Below are 21432 nucleotides of genomic sequence, written 5' to 3'. Positions count from 1 at the left end.
GGCAAAGCTAATCACTGATGATTTAATTAGAACAAATTATATATGCCTTGTGTTATGCATGATTGCACTAATTTCCTAGGAATGTGAAGGCAAGCGCTTTCAGAGGGTGTGACACCTAAATGAATAAAATTGAATGGATGAACATAACAGCGTACATAAAAGTACCACTCGTTCACGGGCTGCTTTTTAATTGACATTTCTTACTACCAATAGGTGAACGGTATTTCTATAGGGGGTGGGGGGCTATTTAAATACTGTTTCCTCGCGGGGCGGGACTTCCCGTTTAGTTGCGGTTGGACGGCAGAGATCTACCGGGTTGACACGTAACTCCAGTTAAAGGTGCCATGCAGGCCTATTTGGCGATTTCAGACTTAACTTTTTTCACACAACTTCTGTAGGTTGCACCAGAAAGAGAAAAACGCAACGAAGAGAAAGGGGCGAGTTTTGTTTTCTCTACACCTCTGCAAACGAAGAGTCGTCAGCGGAAATCTGCCCGGCCACTTTAGAAGTGAGACGAACGACTGTTTACCGTGCGAAAGTAATGTTTACCTCAACTGGTCTCGTCTGCGTGCAAATGTCTCTGGACTGAGGAGTGAGGGGTGAGATTGTGAATTGAGTCGGGAAGTTTCCAGCAGCAGAGACGGAGCTTACTCGCTCAGGCGGCGGGGAGGGGCGCGGGTACAACATGGGAAACGGGGTGTGCTCGCGGAGGCAGCGGAGGATTTTCCAGGTTCTCCTGCTCCTCACGGTGGTCTGCGGAATGATGTACGGCGGCATGGTGTCGTACGAGATGAACAAGGAGCTCAAGAGGACACAATCCATGGCTCTTAAGTACCAGCAGCACCAAGAGTCACTGTCGGCTCAGCTTCAAGGTAAACACGGTGACGGTGTCGTGATTGACTCACTTTGCGCGTGACATGTTGTTGAGGTTTAATAATTCATTTTTGAGCTTGTTGTTTGTTTAGGCCAAGCCAAGGGATGTCGCTAGTATTTGTCAAATGTGGGGTTGTGAAGGATTTTCTGTGAAACTTGACTTTGTGCCTATCCGATCAAATACAATTTGTAACTGAAGAATATCTCGAACTTGATTTCAAATCGGCATGAAGCATTTTGGTATACTTTTAAAATCAAAACCAGAAAAAAGCTGTCTCATTTCGTTTTACCTGACATCACCCCCAGCTCCAACTCTGCAGCAACTACACGTGCATGGCAGACTGCAGAAGATTAGACACAAATTGTAGGCGCAAATAATGAAGTCAGTTGAATAGGAAAGCAACTCAACTGGAAGCATATGGGCCTACAGTTTTATGTTTTTGTAGTGCTCCACGCCCATCAACACTCATCTGTGTGCAATTTGGAACTTTTTAATAATAACAAACTTGAGTTCAATTCGGTGTGAGGCATTAGAGTACACTACTAGACAGAAAAAGTTGTCCCACTTCTTCTTACCTATCGTCACCAATTTTACTACAGCAAAAACTACATAGTGGACCACCATATACGTAAAGCACCCGAATCTTAGGGATAGGTAAGTTGTAGCGACTCAGCTGTAAGTACAGTGTACTCTAGTCTGATGGTTGATCACTGAAAGACAGGTCATGACCTTTATCCCGGGTGCTGTTTAATCTTGTGACTGACCAGATTAGGTTTTCGCAAAGAGCTCAACTGCCAGCTAAATGGATTGTCTGTTTTTTTACCCTCAGAGGTAGTGGGGTTTAATGCTAAATACGCACGCACGCACGCATGCACACACCACACTCACACACTTGTGTGTAGTCTGTACTCTGCAACCGAGACAATGCTATAAGTCGCAAGCTCAGCCAAAAACATCTGCTACAGTTCATCAGCGCTAGCTAATATCATCTGAAGTTTAGCTTGTGCTAATGAATTCCATACACGTCACTACCAAAATATATGTATGTGGCCTTAAACTAAGCAACATAAAAGTTAATTGATCAGTCCCTCAACGATCATGTTAACTGGTCTACACATTTGTTTTGTATCATCGTCCGGCCGAAGTTCTGACTCTCTTGGAAGCAAATTGCCCCACGTAACATCTTCTTTTCGACTGAAACATCACACAATCAAACTAAGGTGGTAGAGATGAAGACTATCATACACTCGGAAATACGTGTTAGCTATATCATCAAACCAATATCATGTTAATTTATTTCTAATACCCTTAAACACAGTCAACTCAAGAATGTTGCACTTAACTTGTTTTTGCTTTGGTGTTATTATGTCATTTGTTTATAAATACTAGATGGTAAGCAGACTTTCTTGGCCTGTATATTCATTGATTATGAATAAGAATATTTGTTTTGTTTTTGTCTCTGAAAGGGCAGCCTTATTTGCTTCAGTTTCCATTTCGAGACAAAAGCCCACTTTACAGACTCTTTATGGCTTGGCACTGTGCCACAGGTTCTGCAAGTCCGGAAGGCCTAATAGAATGCTATGCCCATTAGGCCAACTCCAGCGGTAGCGTCACTTCATTGATGGTGTGTAAATGGGGCAGCTCGTTCACTGGTATCGACACATTTCTGTTCCATTACAGAATGCTGAATAGCTGTTAAGGAATGCGTGAAAGTCATTTTAAAGTGGTATGATGACAAACTCGTTTTGTCAGATTTGGAAGTGATTTGGTGAGAGGAGGATTTGTTTGTCCTGACATTTAAAAATATCAAAAAGTGCTTCAAGTATACCTGTTTTTCTTGTTTGCTTTCTGAGAACACAACAATGGAAGTCGAAACTGTAACTGGAATAGGCCATTATTTTGTGTAACGCATTTGTATTCACATAGTGGAATTGATCATTCAGCATTTATACTGTTTGTGTAACTTGAGATCCATGGGTGACTGTTGATTGACGTTTTCTATGTCCTCCATTTTAAGTTCATGAATGGGGATTAGCGGTACAGGCAATTTATTGAGGGAGTTTCAAAACAAACACACACACAGAGAAAAAACAAACAAGGAACTTTGTTCATTTCTAACATGGCCCATCTTGTCTTTCTTTTAACGCAAATTATACTAAAGCATTCAAACAACCAGTGCTGACATCTTTGCGCTGTGATTGACAGCATTTGGGCTGTAAGCCACCAGCCCACTCAACAGATCCAATCATTGCCCTATCTATACCAGCAGACCTGCAAAGGTCATCTCCATAGAGTGCTGCCTTGTTTCACACTCTGCTAATGCACTTTCATCAGGCTGTATTGGAAATTAGTCTAAAACCTAGACAATGGTTTATGATTCTTTCACAACAGAGAACAGGACTGTGTCTACATGCATGTTGTAGAAGACATTTAATACTAGTAATTAATAGAGATGTAACAATATCAACATTTCATGTTATTATATCTTAACAGTGTAAAGGCCACGGCGCACTATTTTTACACTTACAGTATAGTTTTTAAAAAGAAAAAGAAGAAACAATGCTTTAGTGTGGAACATTAAGTGTCAGAATGGTAACCTTTTAAAAGAGGTCAACACAACTACAGATTGAAAATGTCAATAATATTGGTTTCATGGCAACTTGCTGCTTCTCTCTGTAGTCTAACTATTGTGCCTACCAACCTGTATCTCCTGTTGATGATCCATCAAGCGGTACAAAATCTAAACTTGCAATGCTAGTTCTTCAGCTTACCAATGTTTACTCTCATTTCTATGCTTCCCATTTCAAAACATGCACGTATGATTGGCTTATCCAAATTTTGGAGGATAGTCTCATCTCGGTCTGTAGGAACTTGAGGTCAGTTTGTTACAGCAAAAGGACCAATAAAGAAATGTCAACTGACCGACTTTACGAAGAAGTACAAGTACTAGTGCAGTGGTGTTCAACTTTAAAAAACAGAAAATTAAGTTAACGCCATCAATATTGATAGTGATCAATACGAGTATAATCAAACGGATACTTTTGTTTCAGTTTCTCTCCTTTTGCTGATAAAGTGCAAAATCTGGTTCACTAAAATGTTGTATTCTTGAGTCTGTTTCTTGAAATTGTTTATCATGGGTGCCCTCCGCCCCCAATACATAGCATCACTGATCACTGTATTGTAAATGTAATACTCTTGTTGTTATTGGCAAACTATTGTGTTGTGAATTTCCCACCCTTCCAAGAAACAGGCACAAAAGGAAACTTCTATAGCTGCAAATGGTGTGTTTTCGTTTCCCGGGTATGTAATTGTGTCCATATAGTGCACTTGCGTCCATAAACATGCAGTGGCCATTGTGTTAGTCTTATGACATCTGGGAAGCACTATCCCACAGCAGTGTGTTGTACTGTATGTCCTACACAACAAAGATAAGTTAGATCAAAGTATTGTTTTGTTTTTTTTCCCCTATGCTCCTAATTCCTAAACTTGTACTCCAGGTCTAATGATAGGCCAAAAGCATCTTCAGGATGGTCTTAAGTCTCTTGACTTGGCAATCAGGAAAAATGGCCACCTTGTCACTTAAAGATGTACATTTTGTACTGTCAATGATCAATCAAAAATGCTTGCTTAAAATGCTCACAATTGAACTTCTCTGCTTTGTCACCGGTTCCCAATGTTTCCCTCTTGTTGATCTTTTCACATTTGCAGTGGTGTATGAGCATCGGTCAAGATTGGAGAAGTCTCTTCAGAAGGAGAGGTTAGAGCACAAAAAGGCCAAAGAAGGTGAGACAATAGAATATTTGATCTTGTTTCATTCAGATGTCACACAGACACTTTATGTGGAATTACCAAAACTGATGCTTAATTTGCCCTGTGTCGGCTTCAAAAGTCACGCTGTTCACTTTTGAAACAAGTTTGATATAATTTTTTAAAACAAGCCTTTTTTTTCCTGTTCCAGATTACCTGGTTTACAAACTTGAATCACAGCAGTCACTGAATAAGGAGAAGGTACAAGATTTTCCATTTTTTTCCAAATATACAGTCAAATATATTTATTTTGTGTCCGTCTGCTTCCCATTGTTCAATGTGTGTGGTGTGTCTCTAGCTGTTTCACTAGTAAGCCCGAACAATAAAGAGAAGTGTGTTTCTGCAACATTCTGTTTGTGTGCTCACACAGCAAGACTCCGGCAGCAAACTGAGCTCGCTACACGTGCAACATCAGATGCTCAAGGTTTGTCCCAACAAAACACTTAAATGTTCATGATACGAAATGAAGGAATGACCATATGGTTGCGCCTGTCTCTCAGAACCAGCACGAGGATCTGAAGAAGCAGTTTTATGATCTGCAGGAGCAGCATCAAATACAGGGAAATGATCACAGTCGCCTGCTAGATGAGCACAGAGAGCGCTACGACAAAATGCATCAAGTCAAAGAAAGCGAGGTGGCCCAGCTTAAAGGTGCTCATTTTGGTCACTCAAATAATTGTAAAATATGAATGAATGGTTCGAGTTTATCTCAGTCTGTTTTCACACAGTTGCATTATTACACTTTCAATATCCATGCTTTGTCTCCACCTTGTGACTTAACTTGGAACTACATTTAATCAGGAACCCAAATGATTAGGATGTTGATAAAGCTAGTGGTTAGAATTATGCCTCGCAGTTAGGATTTCGTAAATAAGTTGTGAAATGGATAAGTATAAATATGCAACACTTTATTTCTGTAAATCTCTAAGTGTTTTGGAATACTGGATGGATGGAGTACTTCTACAACATTCCGAAGGCTACCATTTCGTACACACTTCTAAAACAACAAATGTGCTCAAATTGTCTTAATTGTATTGCTACTTTTAATTATGTATCCCTACCTAAAAACACTAATCGTGATGATTTCTGTTAGTAAGGTAGGAAATGTCAATATGATGCACTATTTCTATAAATCTCTGTGGTTACATTTTCAAATGGTCACTTCCACAACATTCTTAGGAAAACACAATATCCCACCACTGGTGATTTATTTTAACTCATTAACTCCAAGACATTTTCACTGAAGCAACCCCCTTCGCTCCCAGCTGTTTTACTGGATTTTGACTGGTTTTGCAAGGCTCACAGAATATTGTGTTCTATTGCTGCAAAAACATGGAACCAAAAGAAAGATTAGTCTCTTCATTCATTAAAAATAAAAGTATATTTATATCTCTTTCAGTTTTGCAGCAATTAGCATTAGAATATAATCTATGTTTTATCACAAATCTGTTTAAAACTGTGCAGAAAACAGCTTTTTTCAACATGGTCCTGGTTGATCTCTTATACTCTACTGCCACCTGCTGGCCGTTTTTGTAATAACTACCATTGCTTCAACCGTTCTCTTCAGCTGCATCAAAGCCTTCTGTATGCTCTAGCATAAAAACAAACAGACAAAAAACATTAAACACGTATAATTACGTTTTTGGGACACTGGTAATATTTAAACTAGAACATATTTATAGATTTTTGAGAGCAAATGAGTTAAGAATAGGCCCATGGGCTACCCTAGTGGTCCTTGGGTGCTACCTGATGCCTACATTTCCAGGGAAGAGATAGATAAATAAGCATTCACTGTAACAAAAAAAATGGCCAGTGTATGAATCATTTTAGGCGGAATTTGTAACGCTTAAAATTTGTATTTAACCTACCCTTTGAGAAAACACCAATTTCTTGAAGCAGCCGCCAATGCTTGGTGACACAATACATCAAACCCAGGATAATATTGTACTATAGAAAATGCAATTTAGGATTCATGCTTTTTGTTCAAGCCTCCCTTTTCTACCTGCAGATAATGTATATAACCTCAGAGAGGAAAATAAGCAGCTAAGGAAAGCCCACCATGACATTCACATTCAACTGCAGGATGCTCAGGTGAGTCTTAAGTTATTTATCAGACAGGCTGGTAAATACAGTCATGTATATGCTGTGTTGTGTAATAGATGTTAGACACTGGGATCTCAAAATAATTTAGTAGAAGGATAAAAATTTGTGCCATTTTATTCAGAATTTACGTGAGAATAGGCTTTTTAGGTTGAATTAAATATTGCCTGTTGCATGTTTCGTCAGTTTTTATATGGTCTTCTTTGGTCATGTGTCTGCATCTATTGTATTGCACTTGTGTATTCAGGTGAGACATCAAGACCTGAAGACGTCACACGATCAGATCACGCTGTCACTAGAAGACCACAAGAATGCGCTAGCGGTAGCTCAGGTAGGCTGACAGTTTAGTGGGGTTCATCCAACATGGGAACAACATAGTATGGAAATAAGACTTGTGCCTGCTGCTGTGTTAATAATAAATAAATGCTAGTCTAAGCTTTTAACTGAAAATCTTTTTTTTCCTGGATACTGTATGTTTTACCTCTTGTGGTTTTGTGCCTGCTATTGTAGGTACAAGTTAATGAATACAAAGAGCTGAAGGAGTCTCTGAACAAGGCACCGAACTTGAGACAGTCTGAGCAAAACTCTGTGCTCCAGCAACCAGATCCCAAGTCCCAGCAGGCCTTCGTATTGGGGCAGCCAAATAAGGAGGTGCCTGTCCTGAAAGGAGATCACCATGATACTGCATCCAGGGTAATGTGATAGTTTTTTTCTCTTGACTTACCCAAAAGAAATTCTGTTCACGTGAAAATTTTGTCTCAGCTGGACCAGCAAGAGGAAGAGGCCCACTCTCAGCCCAAGGTCCAGTCTCACCCCACCAGGTCGGAGAACATTTTGTCAGAAAAAGAAGAGGATGGAGATGCAGAGAGGAAGAGGGAGCTGGCTGAGGAGGAGATGGCCCAAGCAGGACAGCCTCAAAAGCTAGAGGAGGAGGACCCGGATCAACAGCAGGAGGAGCAGCAGCAGCAGGAGGAGGAGGAAGGCGAGCTAGAAGTGGAACAGCCAGATGAGAACGCCTTGGATAGCCAACATGTCAGAATAAGTTTGCTTATGTGAACAAGCCCAATTTTGAAAAACATTCAATTAGCTTTTATCCCTATGGAAATTTGAAAGAATTTGTTTCTAATCTCTTCTGCTTGTTCAGTTCATTTTAAATAATTTCTCAAGGTGGAATTATATACTACCTGTGTCTCATTTAATTACTACATTAAAATAAATTTCATTCATTTCTTGTCCAGAAAGAAGTCCAGCCCCGGCAAGAGGCACACGGTCAGGTGGAGGGCCCCAAATCCGCTTACGAGCAGCAGCAGGAGCAGCAGCGCCTGGAGGCTCAGAAGGCCGACCAGCGCCGGATGATCCAGATGCGACAGGACTCCCTGCAGAGCCAGAGAGAGAGGCTACGGCGGGAGAGGGAGGCCAAGCTGAAGCAAGAGCAGGAGAGGGAGAAGCAGCAACATCAGGAGGCAGACCGACGGGAGCAACTGCTAAGAGAGGAGCAAAAAAGGTCAGATGAAATCACAGTCAGGTACATGCAGATGAGTGACGTAAAGACAAATTCCAAATAAGGTCACAACAGGCATGTTTTTCCAGCAAATTAATACTTTTTAATTAGAAATGTGCCATTTCTAAGACATTCTTGGAGTTGAGCTGTGATTTTTTTTCAGGAAGAAGGCCGAGTATGAAAATATGGACCATAATATAGACCAACAAGAACAAGTGCATCTGAATGACAATAAAAAAGGTGAAACAGAGCATTTTTGCCATCTATGCGCCTGCAACTTTGAACTCATTCGCTTCAATCTTTTTTCCACAGAGAAACATTCTCTCTTTTTACACAATGACATGAAGGTGCCACAACATCAGCAGGTACTTTTTTGTCCTTTGTTTGCATGTGCACATAGTGTTCATACACCACTTAAATCTACTTACTACAACCAAAGCCCTCTGTAGAGCGCAGACCGCCTGATAATAGCATTGCATTTGCGTTTGGAAAGCGGGTAAGGTTTCCTTCTAGACTCAAAACATTAAATGGAAAGCATAAATTCCTCCAGTAAAAGTAAAACAAATGTGGTTCACTATTTTTATTGTTTGATATGCCCTGTTTCAGGCTGCTCTGAAGACTTTCCATTATTTCAATTTTAGAGCAAAATTTCCTGTGGGAAATGAGAAAAAAAATCAAGTGAATTAACTGTTAACTTCATTAAAAAATATATTTTTAAGTAACGTTGGAGTTTATTCTCATTCATATAATCTCATAGTATGCAAAGAAGTTACCTGGATATAGAAAACGCAAAATAAAAAGACTTATGAACATGTTTACCTACAGCTCTTTCAGTTAGCATCAGTTTGGTGTTTGTGCCTTAAGATTGTGAGGAGGAAATTAGAGCTAAAGCATTTCCCTGGTCAGTAAGAGACTTTTTCCTAGTCATGGGTCAGAAATTCTTTCCAGAAATTTTTTGGGGAATGTCGCATTACTACTTGATACTACAAATAGATTAGACCAGCTGTTCTTAACCTTGTTGGAGATACTGGGAAAAAACAAACATTCACTTTGACTCTACCTCAGGGTGGCGGCGGTGAGCTGGACCCTGAGGATGACCCCAACAACCAGGGAGAGGACGAGTTTGAAGAAGCAGAGGAAGGCCAGTCACATCATCATGCTGCTGAGGATGAGGTGGTTGAGGATGAAGAAGAGGAGGAGGAGGAGGAGGAGCCGGCAGCACATGCCCAGCACGTAGATTCACACCAAGGCCACCAACATCCTGCTATGGAGGACGAGCTGGTGGTAAGTGAAGGCACTAAGAAGAAATGGAATATATCCAGTGAGGATTGACAGGATTGAGGCCAACACGATGAGGATGACATATATGGAGGACCAAAACTGCCACAATTAAAAATAAACAGATGACTAAATAAATGAATAAAAGTGAAAATAAAAACGGATATAAAAAATATAATTCAAAAATTTAATTAAAAAACATATATATATATATATATATATATTTATATATATATCCCTAAATAAATACAAAAATAAAAAACAACATTCAAAAAATATAAATAAATGACCCACTCACTCGTTCATTGAAAGGCAGTTTCCAACAGTGGAGCTCAACCCAAGACACACTTAGAACGGCCCCCTCATTTGAATAACATTTCGACCTGACAGACAGACCGTCTGCAGCATGAAATAAATAAATGTAAGAGCACAGCATTTTTATTTATTTATTGATATTTAATTATATTTATATATTTATTTAGACATTTATTTTTGTATTTATTACATTTTTAAAATATTTGTATTTTTTTTTATTTATATTTACTTTTTTTTAATTTAAGGATATATGTTTTTTTGGTTTTTATTTCCATTTATATATTTTTTTAATGTAATTTTTGAAATATTATTTTTATTTTCACTTTTAATCATTTATTTATTTAGTAATTTATTTATTTTTTATTTTGGCAGTTTTGGTCCTCCATAGACATGATCCAAGTGTCCATAAAACATCACATTAGCGAGCGTGTGTGTGTCTGTCCAGATTGCTGGAAATCCGGATCAGCAGGAAGACAATCTAGATGACCAGTACCAGGAGGAAGCAGAGGAGGAGGTGAGTGACACCATTATTCGTTGCATGACATCTATAATTATGAGATAGTTTTAAGAATTCTGTCTTGTTAGTACCGTAATAGAATGTTGCTATTTTTGTAAGAGCGTGACTTAAAATGGAGTGCAGTACTGCAACCAGTAGGGGTGCTCTAGTTCACTCAATATCTTACTCTCAACATCTTTGTTGTGAAATGTTTTAATGCAACTATGTGAGTCAGTTATGTCGTGTCACTCTGACCTTGAAGGCTCAGGATGACATTGCTGGTGGGGAAAAGAAGGAGAGGGAGGACCAAGTGGAGGAGGATGGAGAAGAGACATATAATGAGGAGAACATAGAACGGGTAAGTTACCCAGTGTATCAAATTTTTAGGTTGTTTGTACACATCACAGCCTACAAAAGATCATGTAGTATTTGTCCAGTATGGTCAATATACTGCTTCCAACTACTTAATCAAATGAAATTAAAAGAGGAAAATTCTCACAATTTTTATTGTGTGATATTTAGCAGTGGGTTCAATCAAAATCAATCAAATCCTTTATCGAACCAGAAAATAAACACACTAAGACATCACCGGTTGCAGCTGAGTTTAAACATAAAGTATTGCATGGAGCACTCTGGGGCAATAAGGAATTGAAAAAATAATAATTAAAACCAAAAGAAAGGTCTTAGAGATTTGGAGGAGGGGAGAAAAGAAGTTGGAAAATAAGTTAGAGTGGCTTAATTCTGTGTGGGGACAAACACAACCAAGAAGGAGAGTAGAAAATGATATTGGGGGAAAAAATTGCAGAGTTGTGCCCCTCAGTAAGTGACGGAGTACAGAGTGGCGTGCATATTTTAATAAATTATTCAAATTAGGTGTCTTGCTCCTGCGGCTGGTCTTTTACATAAGCTCAATTAAACATCCTTGGCCACTGGAGGAGGAAATAGGGTCAGGCAGAATTTTTCATTTCATATACAATTTTGATGTTCCGTCTAATTTTGTGGATGGTAAGTATAGTGTAGCAACCTGTTAAAATGTAGTGTGGACATTGTCGACCTCTGGTTTTCCTACTAAATGTTTTGAAAATGTGCTTGTTAAGACACTAGTGACAATGACGTACACTTGTATGCAGGGGCCACACAAGCAGGTGGCTCACGGCAAAGACACTGAGGAAGAGAATTACGAGGAAGAGGAAGCTGAGGAAGAGGGGCCCGGTCGAGAAAAGGGAACCAATCGACGGGCAGAGATGTAAATCTGACATAAACACTGAGAGGTTCTTCTTCCTCGTTCCCAAAAAGGAAGCTAACGGCCATCCAGTCAAGACTCCTAGAAGGACGATTGGGACAGGACGTCTGGAGTTGGCGAAGGCTTGTGCCGGAACTGATCCGCTTTCACTGTGCAATTGGACAGAATGTAATGGGTGGAGATGGTTTTATATGCTGTACGATGTTGTTGTTTTTTTTAAATTCATGCCCTCTGTTTTAAATGCAAAGAATGTATTTTCATTAAGATGACTGTAAAGTAAAAAAGGTAAAGTAGTACTGTATGTATAAAAAAGAAAAACGGTCAAATGTACATCTGGCATTCCAATCAATCACTTGTTCTCTTATTTATTGTTGATTGATTGTGACGCCTCTTGACAATCATGCAAGGTGCAACTCAAAACTAAGCTTGTCACACCGACACGTGCCTTTCCGTACCTATGCCTCTTCTAAGACAATTTGTATTTGTGAATGCATACTATAGGGAAAGAGAGGTCAAAGTTAACACGTGAACTAGCAAATACTGCCTTATACAACTGTTCACTACACAACTATTTCAAGTTGTCAACAAATTGCATGCAGTTTTTGTTACAATGTACAATAAAAACACATGCTGTCTGTTTGTATATTTTTCAACTGTATTTTAAGTAAAAGTGTGATTTAATGAATCATGTTTTGTGTTGAATAAAGATGATTTCAGTTGTATTTTGTTTGAGCTGGTAATTGGTTTCACTATTAAATAATTTCACATTTTTCTTTTAAATAAACCTGTCAACAATGCAGCCATGAGTTGTGATATGATATTGTCATAAAAACACAATAATGTTTAACACATTGGCATAACATTTCTACGGGTTGGTGAATGTGGCATATCGACGCCTTCTTAAAATAATCAACTAAGTCATTTTTTCAGGAAACAAAGAATTCAACCATTTGCATCATGAGATGTTTTTTGCACACAAAAAATAACTTGGGCAAATATTTTCAGAAGGTGACAATATGGCATATTACCTAAATACCAACATTAAGTAATGCAAAATGTGTCTTCTAATTGCTCACTGTAATTGAATCCTCCTAAATTCTGCTGTGACCAGGCTCCAGCTCCCAACTGTGACCACATTGCCTGCCCATGATATTAGGGGAAAAAACAATAAAGTAAAAGCTTTAGATGATTGATTACATTTTAAAACTACTCCCTGCTGATCACAAGCTCCTCTTCCTGACCCGAACCTTGTCTTCTACATTTAATCGCCCCCACTGCAGCGTTAATGGTCTCTCACCCACCAACATGGATACGTTATTCTTTGCTCACACACGCAGATAAAACATGCACACTTAAACCCATGCCAATGAGGCATGTAAGTGGTAGTTTGGGTTTGCTTTAATGCTCTTTAGTAAGACAACTTGATGCATAAGTAGATTGGCTGTACTCATGCAGTACAGTACAGTATAGATTTTGGTGGACTATAAGAGAAAAAGGGTTATGTTGTTAATATTACCATAAATAATTAATCCCAGCACGGTGAAGCATGTACACAGGCATGTTCAATGGTATGTAATTCGCCATTCCATTATCGTCAGTAAGACTAAGACACAATTTAAACACGACGCGACCATAGCTGGTTAATCTTTCAACAAACTGCCTACCAATGTATTTTAAGTATGGTGGTTTTGGCAATAGTATTGGCACACTTTAAGTAAAAAAATAAATAAAATAAAAATAAAATAAATAAATAAATAAATAAAATCCCACTTTCTCCTCTGAGTTGACGTGACTCTGCACAGCATGTATCCATCCCTGGAAAATGTCACAAAACGTTGCACATCCTTGTGATTTGTAGGAAGTGTAGTCCAGCACGGAGATGGTCTTCTGGCAGCATCGGGACTCCGTCCAGGATCTCAAGATTTGGCAAGCAGGAGAACACACTGCATGAAGGAGTGGGAGAAGAGGGCATGAATGATGCGTGCACTGACAAAAATATTACTAGGACACCACGGCTGGACTGGCCATGTGGGCTAGTGTCTGTTCGGGACAAAGTGGTGCTTTTTTCCCCCCACCCTTCCATTTTTCCATTCACTGTTAGACAGCAAACTAAACCATATCAACATCAGTGGTAAAGCTATGTGTTAGTCAGGGGTGATCAGGAGTCAATTGTGAGTACAAATTTTATAAGAATATGTCATTAGAATAGAACGGTTGGTTCTTATATGTCAATGTCAATTATGTTCATTATTTTCACACTATAGCAACCAAACAACATGGCTTAGAAGTTATTGTTTAACATACCATCTGCATTCAGTTTCATGAAATAAACATATAAGCACATGTATCCGGAACCTTGCTCAACACAGTCCTCATACAAGCAGGAACAAAAATAAGTATTAGAAGAAGAAGAAGAAAAAGAACAAGAAGAACAACAAGAAGATCAAGAACAAGAAGATGAAAGAATACGATTGTGTTAGCTCTGACTGGTCGTTAGCTAACAAACGAAAATTATCGCAACGGATAAACGTGTATTACAAGCCAAGCGCACTTAATCTCAGCAAAATGTTTACTTAGACTTGATCCTTCTTGTATTCTGAGTGTGTTGGCTAAGGTTCTTGACATGTGTGCATTTTATTTCATGAAACCCTAACTGTAGCTTGTATGACAAACAATGAGGACAGCTAAAGGGCTTAATGAGGACACCGACAGAAAATTGCCTGAATTGAGTAAATAAATCCTCCAGATCACCATATGAGGTCACGATAATAGATTGTAAAATGCGTTGGGTTTTATTTTGTTTCGTTTTTTTTCGCTTCCCACCGTGCGCGGTAGTCCTGAGAGAAGGTGACTGGGTTGAGGCTCAAGTTTAGGGATCGCACAGGACTGTTCCTCAATGCGTCCAATCCTGCCAGGGAGCTGATGGCGTTCTCGGACAAGCAAAGTTGTTCCACGGCCGGAAGTTTTGGCAACTGGCGTAAAGACACCAGATGGTTCCGATGCAGGTTTAGTATCCTGCACCTGAAAATAGCAGAAGCAAAGTGTTAGTTGCTTTATTTTGTACGAGGTTCTTATGGAGAAAGGAAGTGATGCTCCTCTTGACCTTGGCAGACGGACAGAACTCAGGTTGCTGAGGGAATTGTTGACCAACTGTAGTTGCTCCACGCGGATCAACCTGCGGAGTATGCGGAGAAAGTTTTCTTCCTGAAAAGCGTCGCCCAAATCCTGGTAGGAAAGATTCAGCTCCTTTTGGGAGGAGGCAGAAGTTAGAAGGAAATAACTTATCTTTCGTTCTGTCACACATAACAAATATGTCATAATTCACCAGACAGTTTTCCCAATTCTCTTGTCTTCTCTCTTCCCAACTCTGCCCCTCCTCCTCCCTCCTCCTCTTCCTCCTCCATCTCTCCACACAGGCTGAATCCGCCAGTCTTTGAAAGAGCTCCTCATCAGATGGCCCTTTGGGTGACATCAAATATATTTTTTTATGTCATCGTCTGCCGATCTGATTCTAAAAACAGTGGCTATTAGAACAGTCGATCCAATGTCATCTCATCCAAGTTGGCTGGGCAAGAGTCTTGGTATATAATTGAATTTAATTGCACCAGCTGACAAATCATAACCAACCTCAGCTACAGAAAAACATTCGCAATCCTTTCGATAATTGATAAAAACACATAGGACCTGTTTTAATTTGTATTTCCGTTTGAGCCACTGTAAAAAAGGGGACAGTGACATTAAATATTCACTAGTCGCAATACTGTATTAGTCAGATACACCTTCAAAATAATAATGATCTCCAGGGATGTGCCCCAAAAAATTAATTCTCATAAGAATCGCGATTCTCATTTAGTACGATTCAGAATCGATTTTAAATGTCCCAAAATCGATTTTATTTAAATTATTTTACACGGTCTTCCCTTTGTTTGTGTGTGCCTTTATTGGGAGTGCTGTTCATGTTGTACCCAATTTGGCCACTTAGGGGCAATGTGGTTCCACGCGGTCTGATACACTGTTAAGTTGTAACCACATTAGAGAGTAGAAGGAAAAAGTCACGATCAAGTTATTCCAATAAAAGTTGTTCTTTTTGCAGTGTGGAGGCATTCTTTTGAGTGATAAAAGTGTCGTGAGTAGCGCACTACTTAGCATTAGCGAGTCAGACTGGAGTAGATCATTACGATTCCTTGAACATCTATAAATTGAAGCAAAAATCATTGTCAATCAAATCATTTTGAATAAAAAATCATCGGAATCGACTCGAAACGTGAGACATTCAAAGATTCCCATCCCTAACGATCTCATTTTGATGCAATGCAGGTTATGTCCTACTGAGGCACACCTTCTCGGACCCTGGGGCAGGTCAGCTGATCTCCGGTGAGGTCACACTGCGGCAGGTGATGCCACGAAGCAAACCGGAAGCGGCTGGCTGGAAGCTGTGTGCAAAAGAGAAAAGCGTGCAGTGGGTGAGGCATGAAATGACTCAACAAAGTTGTCCTCAAATCAGGAATGTGACAGTTATGATTCTTCATCAAGTTAAATATTTTACAAGAAGTTTCATTTAGCGTTACTGTAAATTTTCCACTTAAAAGACAAGAATGTTACGCCCAAAAGGCTGATGACAAAGAGTAAAAACGGACACACACAAAAAGTGCCAAGCATTGAGTCTATCCTCAGAAAGCAGTTTTATTCTCGTTTTCTCACAAAATGGAATCAAACTGCCTTCATTGATCTGATGCCAGCTGGGACATAATGGTGGAAAGAAGGGGGGGGGGGGCAGTAGAAAATGGGGGGATGCTGGTGTAATGGCACACAGCAGTTTAATAAAGCATAAATGCCCATTAGCGCCGCAATGTGCTTGTTACCTGATGTTACCTCAGTCGAAATGTTCAGTCAGTGTGACATACATACGGCAACTTCTTACACTGCTACCCTATTAAACGAAATAATAGGGCATGTTGATCTGTTTTCTGATTTATTATCTCAGCTGGGTAGCACAGTGATTAGCGGTTAGCACATCTGCCTCACAGTGGAGCAGTCCTCGGTTCAAATATCGACTATCTCAGCACCCCTAACATATAACTAGTGTTCATTATAACTGATGTATTTGAGTCAGACATAATGTTATTCCCTTTTATTAATACTGAAAAATGTGTTTTATATCAACACTGGCTGGTGAGCATGTACAGAAAATGCACTGTAATAGCTTGTACGTTCGCTCTGTTCATTTGTAATCCAAATGAGTTTAGCCTCTGAGACCCCGGAGTAAGGTGACCTTTAAAGAACAAAACGTTTTTGACCGAGCACTTTCTTGTAAAACTTTAAAATTCTTACGAGGTAGTAAATTCTCAGTAATAGGAGGTGCGCTATCATAATATGCAAACGTGTGATTATCCAATCCATTCCGGTTCCAATGCTATAAAACGTGGAAACATTTGGCTTGGTGGTTAATGGAATGCTTTGTCGCTCCCTCACTGACCTTTTCAACCTCCTCGTCCTCATGTAACTCTACACTATCCTCTATCGCTGCAGTGCATACACAGGAATTGCCCTGCTCTACTTTGATGCTGCTCCACTGGCATCAAGCATGACAAAATATGACACACTTTTCTCCATTTTTAAAACACACCACACACACTATAAAAAGAGAATTGTTGAATACATTTAAAAGATTACAAATCGAATTGTTGACCAATTTCAAAGAAATGCTTCATTTGGTAACACACGTGTGAATTAAGTTAATCCAAAATTAATATATTAAGTTTTTTTTTAGTTTTTTTAATTTTTATTTTTTAAGAGCTCAGTATTGTTCATTCGGAAATGTCATCATCATTGCTCTTTTCTTTTTTTTTTCTTTTTTTTTATATATATATATATATATTTTTGTGTGTGTGTGTGTGGGTGAGTATGTGTATGTGCATGCGTGCGTGCGTGCGGGGACCGCAGCACTGCTCTATACTGCGGCCCCCAACCGATGGCACCCCCACAAGCCCCCCCCCCCCCCCACAAGTTGTGTGGTGTATTAAAATTGGAGGGGAGTTGTAGGGTGAAGACGGTGTTTCCACCCTACCCCACCCCCCAAAGTGTGTTATGTGCCCTATATGTCTATAAAAGTGTATTGTGCAAACCTAGTGTAGTGAGTTAAGAGGAGTGACCAGCGGGGCCCTCCCCAACCGGGCGGGGGCAGGAGGCGCACCGGCCCACCAAGCCCCCACCCACCCCACCAGGACCCCGGCGGGCATATGGGACCCGTCCGGCGGGGCGATAGGGCTCGCCCCCCGGATACTGGGTCCCGCCCGAGGTGCCAGGACGCCCACCGGAGCGGGGCGGGCACGACACCAAACCCCAGCCACCCCCGCCGGCCCCCGTAGCACCGAGACCCGGGCCATGGATGGAGCCAGGGGAGGGGAAGGAAGGCGTACCGGGGAGGGGGAAGGGAGGGGGGAAGGGGACGACAAGAAGGGCAGGGGGCAGCGGCAGGGACGCAAGGAGAGGGGGAGAGGAGGAGGAAGGGTGACGAGGGAGAGGGGACAAGGAGGCGGAGGACGGGCGGGGAGAGGCGAGGAGGGAGAGGCAGCAAGGGGGAGGAAGGGGGAGGGGAGAGGGAACCACCGGGCACCCCGGCGGCCCACAGGCCTCGAACCGCGTCGCCGGGCCCAGAGCGACGGACCGCGCCGGAACGGCGCCGCCCCCGACACCAGGGAAAGCCCCGCAACGCAGCACCCCCCAAGAGACCCAGGGAACGGCCAAGACGCAGCCGCCACCCAGCAGCCAACAGAGGGGCAGACCCGCCCACGCCCAGCCAGGGGGGACAGCACCCACAGAATTAACCCACTGGCATGCCGTGAATCCGAATATCAACCCCTGGTGCCCATCGGAGGTGAATCCGCTCGATCCCGCTGGCAGCAGCCGGGTTCCTGACTATAGAAACACAACCATTAGTTACAAATTGCCTAATACAGAAACATCAATGCAAGTTATAACGCTGCTGTGGCTCTCGCTAACAGGCAGAATTAAAATCCAAGTTTAGGTTAAAAAATTCTATATACGTAGACCATGTTTCTTTAAATTTTGACATTTGGTTTTTATTTGAGGCAGATATTTTTTCCATTAAAATATGATTTATGAGGAGGTTAGACCATTGGTCGATATTCAAAGTTTGTTTATTTTTCCAGTTAACAAGAATTGTTTTTTTTGCGATAGTAAGGGCTACAAGTATAGATTGAAATTGTTTATGTGGTAAGTCAATTGTTGTTAAGTCACCTAGCAAACACAAGTTTGGAGAGAACGGTATCCTACAGTCCAAGACAGCGGAAAGTTTTTCTAAGACTTTAGTCCAGAAACACATAACCGGAGTACATAACCATAAAGCATGAAAATAAGTGTCTGTAGTGTTTTGTAAACACTGGAGACAAATGTCGGAGTCTGAGAGTCCCATTTTCTTCATCATATATTGAGTAATGTATGTTCCGTGAATAATTTTATATTGGATAAGTTGTAAATTTGTGTGTTTTGTCATTTTAAAAACATTTAATATATTAAGTTTAATGAACTCATAATTAATTAAACTTAATATATTCACAGAGATTTTTTTTTAAATTGTTCAACAATTCAATTTGTAATCTTAAATTGGTTCAACAATTCTCTTTTCTTTCTAACATGTAGTTCTGACGCTGACATTTATTTATAATTTTTTAGCTTGCTATCTGTATTCGAAATGGATTAACAGACTGGTCCCTTTAAATTTTGGGCCAGTCTCATGGGGTAAAATGTAGGAAAATAACAATTAAAAAGCACTGCATCGGCCCACCGGGCATCCGCCCAGTAAGCCAGATGGCCAGTCCAGCCCTGGCCTGTAACATGCTTTCATCAAAAATGCCCCCAGGTTCGAGAATCATAAACATACTGTTTATTTACTGAGTATATCTTTCCATTATAGAATTGGCTAGTTATGTCTGTTTCATGCAGGGAGCGAGGATTTATAGCAAAAAATAAATAAAATAAATGTAACTGAACTAAACCAAATGGAACCAAACTGAACTCAGAAATGAACGAAACAGAATTGACGGGAATTGAAGTGAACTAAACGGAATAAAACTGAATTGGGCATCAAACTGAATGAATCATTTCCTTAAGTTGCATTTCTGTGCGGATCAGCGAGTCACTTACAGGTGTCGATCCAAGCCCAGAATCAGGACTCCGGTGCACGGAGGCAGGCAAGTGTGCCACACCGAGCTCGGAGTAGTGGGACAAGTGGGATTTGGGGAGGCTGTCGCTGAGAGTGTTCACACCTGAAGAACTGAAAGGAGAAAGAGAAGCGCATGATGTTGTCTGTAACGGAAGCTGCGGTGTGCAGTGAGAACCTGACCACCAGCCGAGCGCTTGAGTTACAGCCTGGGACACCTGAGCAGGTCTGCCACTGGTTTATAATAGTCTGTGTGCACCTCTATAATTGATTGAATTATACCAGTTTGGGCTTTAGTTATCTACTGACTTTACGCCCTTTTCAAATATTACATAAGGCAAAATCAACATATTTGCTATTGTCTAATGGTGGATGAGGTAAATTGGAACTTCAACCATGGACAAATAACAAAATTAAAGTGAATTTACCATACACACATTCAAATAAATTAATATTTTTTTTATTTTAATTGTTTTTATTTTGCCGTTGAAAAAGGACAAAAAGGGGGAAAAGTACATATTAATTGACAAAAATATAAACCTAATTTTCCAAAGCCATCTCCTATAAAATATTTGCTAGCTCCAATAATATAAAAAAAAAAATAGAGGAGGTAAATACTGTATATAATTTAAACACGTGTGCATTCCTTTTTAAACTAATTGTATCTTTTTCTTTTCATAAAAACAAAAACAACAACAAAAGAAAAAAAAACTAAACAAGAGAAATGCGACTCATCACAACACAAAAACAAACTAAAACCAGAATATAAAGCAATAACTTCCCTATTTGCGCATACTTTGACTACCGGTAAGTAATAAAAACACACCAACAGAGTCACTCCAGGTTACACTTAAAGTGTTATCTGATGTTTGGCGCCAAACAATACTGGTGTGAGCTCACCTTTCAGACATGTCCCAATCTTGTGCTGGTGAACTCTGCCAGCCTTTAGCAACACATTGCGAGTAGTAGTATTGGGCTTTGCAAAGGTGCGCCTCTGACCCATGGAGGTGAATTCTTGTGCTGGCGTTCACTGCGAGTAACTTTCCTCCTGCTCTTGAGCTGCCTCAGTCAGGTGAGACGCTCTTAGTGCTACAGGACGGTAGCTCCAGTGTTGCCTAGCAACCGTGTTCAAGTGAAGAAGGTGGAAAACATTACAAGGTTGACAGAGCACACGTAGTCAAGGTGAAAAATAATCAAATTTGACTCTTTGATTACTTTATGAGAGGAACTTAATAAATATAAAAGATGTTTTATTTGTCCTGAGTTGCCTTCTTTGTTTTATAATAGCCTGCTGCTGCCTCATGGCTCATGTTGCTGGAGGCTTCCCTTTGTTTTGAATTTGTGTTCACAAAACTGTTTTGTGCTTTAAGACACTCATTTATGGAACATTAACAAAAATAATTATTACAGCAAATAATAAATCAACATTTCATTGTGGTGTTCCTCAGAGATTAATCCCAGGCCCATAGTAGTTAGTTCCCCTTTGATTACCCTGTACCAAATGTACAAGTTATCTTTCAAACATTCATTCGCAGGCGAGCTGGAGGCTCTCACAATTGACTTTGGGTGAAGAGGCGTGGTCAGTAGCCAATCGCAGGGCACATTAAGGCAAACCACCATTCACACTCACACCTCT

General features: G+C 40.3%; 2 protein-coding genes across 2 annotated transcripts; one reads left to right on the top strand and one right to left on the bottom strand.

Moving 5' to 3' along the window:
- Positions 1-285: 285 nt before the first annotated feature.
- golim4a (golgi integral membrane protein 4a) lies at positions 286-12336 on the top strand. Its single transcript, XM_086081450.1, has 16 exons — positions 286-872; positions 4583-4657; positions 4833-4882; positions 5052-5105; positions 5182-5332; positions 6690-6772; positions 7029-7112; positions 7292-7474; positions 7544-7813; positions 8020-8285; positions 8446-8522; positions 8595-8647; positions 9348-9566; positions 10321-10389; positions 10634-10729; positions 11502-12336. Exons 1-16 carry the CDS (start codon positions 686-688, stop codon positions 11619-11621), a joined length of 2037 nt encoding a protein of 678 aa, XP_085937576.1. The 5' UTR covers positions 286-685; the 3' UTR covers positions 11622-12336.
- A 346-nt stretch (positions 12337-12682) lies between these two features.
- LOC147170985 (acidic leucine-rich nuclear phosphoprotein 32 family member A) lies at positions 12683-20925 on the bottom strand. Its single transcript, XM_086081082.1, has 7 exons — positions 20697-20925; positions 19781-19910; positions 15954-16047; positions 14940-15073; positions 14718-14860; positions 14438-14635; positions 12683-13557 (listed from the first exon to the last, which is right to left on the bottom strand). The coding sequence occupies exons 1-7, from the start codon at positions 20705-20707 to the stop codon at positions 13440-13442; spliced, it is 828 nt and encodes a 275-aa protein (XP_085937208.1). The 5' UTR covers positions 20708-20925; the 3' UTR covers positions 12683-13439.
- Between the last annotated feature and the right edge of the window lie 507 nt (positions 20926-21432).

Source organism: Leptonotus elevatus, chromosome 7, assembly GCF_054856555.1.
Source record: "Leptonotus elevatus isolate MCC_2025b chromosome 7, RoL_Lele_1.0, whole genome shotgun sequence".
NCBI lineage: Eukaryota > Metazoa > Chordata > Actinopteri > Syngnathiformes > Syngnathidae > Leptonotus > Leptonotus elevatus.
The sequence above is the reverse complement of the archived record's forward strand: the minus strand, read 5'-3'. Positions and strand labels throughout refer to the sequence as shown.

Excerpts from the sequence above, each read along its gene's own strand:
- golim4a (XM_086081450.1), top strand. The coding sequence starts at position 686 with ATGGGAAACGGGGTGTGCTCGCGGAGGCAGCGGAGGATTTTCCAGGTT. Across the intron at positions 5,333-6,689 it reads CGAGGTGGCCCAGCTTAAAG|ATAATGTATATAACCTCAGA; the intron begins GTGCTCATTTTG and ends TTCTACCTGCAG. Across the intron at positions 10,390-10,633 it reads AGGAGGAAGCAGAGGAGGAG|GCTCAGGATGACATTGCTGG; the intron begins GTGAGTGACACC and ends CTGACCTTGAAG.
- LOC147170985 (XM_086081082.1), bottom strand. Across the intron at positions 16,048-19,780 it reads CTGGGCTTGGATCGACACCT|CTTCCAGCCAGCCGCTTCCG; the intron begins GTAAGTGACTCG and ends TTTTGCACACAG. Across the intron at positions 13,558-14,437 it reads TCTCAGGACTACCGCGCACG|TGTGTTCTCCTGCTTGCCAA; the intron begins GTGGGAAGCGAA and ends TCCTTCATGCAG.